The 6,796-nt window shown below is 46.1% G+C and overlaps 1 protein-coding gene across 3 annotated transcripts; it reads right to left on the reverse strand.

Annotated features, from left to right (window-relative positions):
* Nucleotides 1-325: 325 nt before the first annotated feature.
* On the reverse strand, nucleotides 326-6,057 carry agtr2 (angiotensin II receptor, type 2). Of its 3 annotated transcripts, none has more exons than XM_081719707.1 (2): nucleotides 3,452-6,057; nucleotides 326-2,431 (listed from the first exon to the last, which is right to left on the reverse strand). In XM_081719707.1, exons 1-2 carry the CDS (start codon nucleotides 3,550-3,552, stop codon nucleotides 1,276-1,278), a joined length of 1,257 nt encoding a protein of 418 aa, XP_081575833.1. In that variant the 5' UTR covers nucleotides 3,553-6,057; the 3' UTR covers nucleotides 326-1,275. The 3 variants fall into 3 exon arrangements, with proteins under 3 accessions (XP_081575833.1, XP_035382682.1, XP_035382680.1); XM_035526789.2 differs by having other exon boundaries at nucleotides 5,622-6,056; XM_035526787.2 differs by having other exon boundaries at nucleotides 5,586-6,056.
* Nucleotides 6,058-6,796: the final 739 nt, after the last annotated feature.

Below are 6,796 nucleotides of genomic sequence, written 5' to 3' on the forward strand. Positions count from 1 at the left end.
AATGACTGACACAGAGACTGTCCCGTGACTATCACAGAGACAGCCTGGTAGAGACACTCTCCTGTGACCAGCAAAGAGACATTCCTGTGGATACCTGAAGCCTGAAACACTTTGTTTTCTTTACATTTGTTTACTTGTGTACTTTCCAAAGACACAGAACTGCCACTTTATTCTGAAACAGGTGATGGAGCTGTAAAATGAGACCCAAACACAGGACCATGACAACATTACAATAGACGCAAATGTAGGAAGAAAAAAAACGGGAACGTTCGAAATCATCCACAGAACACACATTATGTTCATAAATGATGTGTGTGTGTGTGTGTGTGTGTGTATGTGTGTGTGTGTGTGTGTGTGTGTGTGTGTGTGTGTGTATGTGTGTGTGTGTGTGTGTGTGTGTGTGTGTGAATGTGTGTGTGTGTGTGTGTGTGTGTGTGTATGTGTGTGTGTGTGTGTGTGTGAATGTGTGTGTGTGTGTGTGTGTATGTGTGTGTGTGTGTGTGTGTGTGTGTGTGTGTGAATGTGTGTGTGTGTGTGTGTGTGTGTGTATGTGTGTATGTGTGTGTGTGTGTGTGTGAATGTGTGTGTGTGTATGTGTGTGTGTGAATGTGTGTGTATGTGTGTGTGTGTGTGTGTGCGTGAATGTGTGTGTGTGTGTGTGTGTGTGTGTGTGTGTGTGTGTGAATGTGTGTGTGTGTGTGTGTGTGTGTGTGTGAATGTGTGTGTGTGTGTGTGTGTGTGTGTGTGTGTGTGTGTGTGTGTGTGTGTATGCTAGTTTTTAACAGTGATGTTATGCATTCTGTACAAATTCTAATGTTACTGCCATTCACTTATGTCCTTGGGCAACAGAATGTGAAATTACTTTGGACTAAAGACCGAAGCTTATGACAAATCAACACTGACCACCATGTGAGAACAACATAACAATAAAGAACCGAAACCAGAAACAGACTGCAAGCATGTGACTGTCACTAGCACGTCTGTACACATCTCTTCTCTTGGCCTGTGTACTGATGTGTAAATATTCACTGTTCTAATGAATTCAAAGAGTGAGGATTTTTCCTCCTTTCTTCCTCCCAACTGGCCTGCGTCTTAAACACATTCCTGCTGGATTTCTAGGGCACTACATAGTGTTTAGTACCTTACGTAGTGCCCATCGCATAATGCCTGGCCCCAGCCAATCAGTCAAACAGAAAACAAGAAAATATCCAATCAGCTGTTTGGATTCTGTAACCAGTGCAAAATGCCAAAGCCTGCAGATTAACCTCCGAGCCCCTAGAGGTCGTTGTTTGGAGGTAGGCTCTCGACAGTGGCTGAGTCTCGGACGTCACTGCTGAGTTTGCGTGAGAAGGACGTGAGGCGTGTGCTGAGGGTCTCTAGGGTCACGTGCGTCACCTTCTGCCTGTAGAGGCCACGCAGCTGCTCCCGGAAACGGTTGCCGACAAAGCAGTAAAGGAAAGGGTTAATGGCAGAGTTGGAGAATCCGAGGCAGAGCGAGGCTGGGAGCAGCATTCCCACGGCACGGCCCACCTCGCAACGCCACTCCACGCCCAGGTCCCTCAGTGCGCCCAGGAACGCCAGCACGTGGAACGGACACCAGCACAGGAAGAAGGCCGTCACCACGGCGACCACCATGCGCAGCACATGGTCCGGCCGGGCGGAGCCCCTGAGTGGGAGGCGGGGTGTGGCCAGCAGGCGCCCGGCAATGCGTCCGTAGCAGGTTGCTATGACGACGAAGGGCACGAGGAAGCCGACGGTGTTCTTGGCGAGTGTGAGGGCCGTGTGCCAGCGCTGGTCTGGGTACGTCATCGCACACGCCGTCACATTCAGGCCCTGCAGGGACACCACGTCGCGGAAGGCCAGCGTGGGCAGCGTGGACACGGCCGCCAGCGCCCACACGCCAGCGCACAGACGGCGGGCGTGTCCCACACGCCGGGCGCGGTACGGCGAGCGCAGCGGGTGCACCACGGCCTGGTAGCGGTCTGCGCTCATGCAGGTGATGAAGAAGATGCTTGCATAGACATTGAAGGACAGCAGCGCCCCACACAGCTTACACATCGCGCGGCCAAACACCCACTCGTACTCCATGGAGTAGTAGGACGCCCAGAAGGGCAGGCTGCCCAGGAACAGCAGGTCCGACGCGGCCAGGTTCACCAGGTATGTCCCCGAGGCCGTGCGGTGGGACGGGCTACAGCACAACACGCCCACCACCAGGGCGTTGCCTAGGAAACCCAACAGGAAAATGGCTGCGTAGAGGACCGGGACGAATCTCCGCTGGTACTGAGACACGGAAGGAGAGAGGTAGTCACATGACTCCTTGGAGGCGGGACTGTGTAGAGACGATTCGTTGAGCATGGTGAAGTTGAGGGAGGGGTCTGTTTCCATGGTGATGTTTACAACTGTGCGGAAATTCGATAGGACTGTTTGGGTTCTGAAACAAAAACAACAAAAAAACTTTTTGAAATGAATTTTTTTATGGAAGTGTAACACACGTGAGGGTTGTTCCATTACAATAATGTGTGTGTGTGTTTGTAACACACGTGAGGGTTGTTCCATTACAATAATGGGTGTGTGTGTTTGTAACATATGTGAGGGTTGTTCCATTACAATAATGGGTGTGTGTGTTTGTAACACATGTGAGGGTTGTTCCATTACAATAATGTAATGGAACAACCACACGTGTCTTGGTCCTTATAAGAGTATTGGGGTTTGGGGAGACTGTTGGCTTGTTTATTTATTAATTTATAATTAAATGGTACATTTATTTTACTGAGGTGGACCTTAGAATTAGGATTATGGTTAGAAAATGATTTGACATATAGATTCATACATAAAAATACATACACATAAAACAAATATATGTGTGGATGTGATCGTATGTGTTTGTGTGTGTGTATGTGTGTGTGTGTGTGTGTGAGTGTGTGTGTATGTGTGTATGTGTTTGTGTGTGTCTGTGTGCATGTGCGTGTATGTGTTTGTGTGTGCGTGCGTGTGTGTGTGTGTGTGTCTGTGTGTGTGCGTATGTGTGTCTGTGTTTGTGTGTGTGTGTAAGCAGATGTGTTTAATGGCCCTCAATAGACTCTGTGCCACAGATGGATTCTGTTAGTTAGGTTGGGGGCGCTCCGAGGAATCCGATTGGCTGTTAAAAAGACTTCTGGGACTTTTTTTTTTTTTACACATAATCCTTTCCTCCAAATAGTACACGAGAATTCGCCCCCTACAATCCCGGGCCAAACCACCCCCACCTCTTGTGATTATGCCCTGGGGGCAGTAGAAGCCACAGCTAAAATGGGAGGTTTCCACAGAACAATTGTCCAGCGACATTGGGAGCCGCACAGGAAGTGCCCTGGGAAAGCGGGTGAAGATGCATGCTTCAGGAAGGACATGCTTCACAAGACACATGTCCACATGTCCTAACCAAACAGGGACAGCAGTACAGCTCCCTTCTTACTGATTCAGAATCCTGATGTAGTCTAGAGCCCAGAGATCTCCTGGTGTTCTCCTGGTCACGGGAGACCAGCCGCTTGCCAGATCTTCACCACAGTGCACCATGGGAGTTTTGTTTTCAAACTCAGTGTTCCCCACATACTTTATTTGTTACAACATCAGTTAGGACTTGTGTCATGAATCCCATCTCTTTGTTCCTGAAGTTCAGATGAACTGCTGGGGTTAGAGATCTGGAGAAACACACACACCCCCCACCCCCCGTACTGATCCGGCGTGTTCCAGAACATGGAGGCCAGAGAAGAAGGAATTCAAAATGAAAACTGGAATGGTGGTGGAATGGTGGTGAAATGGCCAAAACAATCAGGATCTGTTTAAGGGCCTGGAACTAAATCCGTAATGCTCTGGATTAAACACGATGTGAAATAGAGACGATCTGAAATAGAGACAATCTGGAATAGAGACGCTGTGGGATAGAGATGCTCTGGAATAGAGATGCTCTGGAATAGAGATGTTCTGGGATAGAGAGATTTGGAATAGAGACGCTCTGAAGTAAAGACGCACTGGAATAGAGATGTTTTGGCATAGAGACACTCTGGAGTAGAGACACTCTGGGACAGAGACGCTCTGGAATAGAGACGATCTGGAATAGAGACGCTTTGTAATAGAGATGTGCTAGAGTAGAGATGCTCTGAAATAGAGATGCGCTAGAGTAGAGACGCTCTAGTATAGAGACGCTCTAAGATAGAGACACTGGGATATAGACGCTCTGGGATAGAGACGCTCTAGGATAGAGACGCTCTAGGATAGAGACGCTCTGGAATAGAGACGATCTGGGACAGAGATGCTCTGGAATAGAGACAATCTGAAATAGAGATGCTCTGTAATAGAGATGCTCTAGGATAGAGACGCTCTGGGATAGAGACACTCTGGGATAGAGACATTCTGAAGTAGAGATACTCTGGGACAGAGACACTCTGGAATAGAGACGATCTGGAGAGGCAAAACTACAGGAACTTACTACACCTAGCCAGCTTCGGACCAGAAGGGTCAGACGTCAATGACCAAAACTATACCTAACCTATACCCAAACTATACCCAACCTATACCCAACCTATACCCAAACTTTACCCAACCTATACCCAACCTATACCCAACTTATACCCAAACTATACCCAAACTATACCCAACCTATACCCAAACCAAACCAAACTATACTCAAATCAAACCAAACCAAACTATACTCAAACCAAACCAAACCAAACTATATCCAAACCAAACCTTACCCAAACCAAATCAAACCAAACTATACCCAAACCAAACCAAACTATACCCAAACCAAGCTATACTCAAACCAAACCAAACCAAACTATACCCAAACCAAACTATACTCAAACCAAACCAAACTATACCCAATCCAAACCAAACAATACTCAAACCAAACTATACCCAAACCAAACCAAACCAAACTATACCCAAACCAAACCAAACCAAACTTTACCCAAACCAAACCAAACCAAACCAAACTATACTCAAACCAAACCAAACCAAACTATACCCAAACCAAACCAAACTATATCCAAACCAAACCAAACAATACTCAAACCAAACTATACCCAAACCAAACCAAACCAAACTATACCCAAACCAAACCAAACTATACCCAAACCAAACCAAACCAAACTATACCCAAACCAAACCAAACCAAACTATACCCAAACCAAACAATACCCAAACCAAACCAAACCAAACTTTACCCAAACCAAACCAAACTATACCCAAACCAAACTATACCCAAACCAAACTATACTCAAACCAAACCAAACCAAACTATACCCAAACCAAACCAAACCAAACTATACCCAAACCAAACAATACCCAAACCAAACTATACCCAAACCAAACCAAATTAAACCAAACAATACCAAACCAAACTATACCCAAACCAAACCAAACCAAACAATACCCAAACCAAATTATTTATTAATAATGAAAGAATTGAAGTAATTAATAAATAATCTGTTACATTTCAAACACATACAAATCCACCAGCTCCTTATATTGTGCACACTATAATCTCAGGATCTGACATTAGTGCAAATGACATTAGTGTGCCTGTTAATCTCCCCAAAAAACCTGACTTCAGGCTGTCGTCGTCTGTGTGTCCGGATGGTCACCGTGCAGAAATGTGGCTCTTATCTTCTCTGTGTGGCTCTCAGAAGAATCGGGAGACTCCGGGAGACAGAGGTTCAGTCCTTTCAGATCCTGTCCAGTCCATAGGCATTTCCAAAGAAAATCCAGACAGTCTTTTCCCAAAGCCAGCCTTTCAAACAAACGTCCATCATCTTTGGAAGAGAAAATTCCTCTCCTTTGCTGTGTACCGGTGGAACAAGGGCCGTCTCACAAACTGCTGTGTGTTTGTGTGAGAAAGAGAGCAGGGGAGAGAATTTTCTGTCCTTTTAATGTGCATTCATATTCTCCACAGAGAGAGTGAAAGAGAGGAGATATCAGCATGTGAGAAAGAGAGAAGAAGAGAAAGAGGGAGGGTCAGAGAGGCAGAAGGCAGGAGAGAGAGAGAGAGAGGGAGAGAGAGAGAGATCTTTACTGTCCATTATCATCCCCAACTCTCCAAACTCCCCCAGACTCTAAGTATACTCTCTCTCTCACCCCACCCCACACACACACAAACACATACGCACATGCACACACACAAACACACAAACACATATGCAGATGCACACGCACACATACACACACAAACACACACATACGCATATGCAGATGCACACACACACATACGCACATGCAGACACACACACACGCACGCACAGAGAGCTTCACTCACAAAAACAGTCCTACTCTAACTCTAACTCTCTTTAAGGTTTTGGGAACATTACCACTCACGATGTATTCAGACATCGGCATTGTTTTATTGTGTATCTGTATATGTGTTTATGTCTGTGTACATGTGTGTCTCTGTGTGTGTGTGCATGTGTGTGTATATCTGTATGTGTGTATATGTGTGTGTGTGTGTGTGTGTGTGTGCATGTGTGTGTGTGCGTGCGTGTATGTAAGTGTGTGTGTGTGTGTCTGTATATGTGTGTCTGTATATGTGTGTGTGTGCGTGTGTATGTGTGTGTATGTGAGTGTGTGTGCGTGTATGTGAGTTTGAGTACGTGTATGTGAGTGTGTGTGCGTGTATGTGTGTGTGTGTGTGTGTATATCTGTATGTGTGTATATGTGTGTGTGTGTGTGTGTGCATGTGTGTGTGTGCGTGCGTGTATGTAAGTGTGTGCGTGTGTGTGTTTGTGTGTGTGTCTGTATATGTGTGTGCGTGTGTGTGCGTGTATGT

This window comes from Electrophorus electricus, chromosome 8 (genome assembly GCF_041902795.1).
Source record: "Electrophorus electricus isolate QZ-2024a chromosome 8, ASM4190279v1, whole genome shotgun sequence".
In the NCBI taxonomy this organism is placed as follows: domain Eukaryota; kingdom Metazoa; phylum Chordata; class Actinopteri; order Gymnotiformes; family Gymnotidae; genus Electrophorus; species Electrophorus electricus.

Bases quoted from the DNA above. Each gene is read 5' to 3' on its own strand.
- agtr2 (XM_081719707.1), bottom strand. From the start codon at position 3,552: ATGGTGCACTGTGGTGAAGATCTGGCAAGCGGCTGGTCTCCCGTGACC. The intron at 2,432-3,451 runs GTAAGAAGGGAG...TTTTTGTTTCAG, and splicing joins TACATCAGGATTCTGAATCA to AACCCAAACAGTCCTATCGA.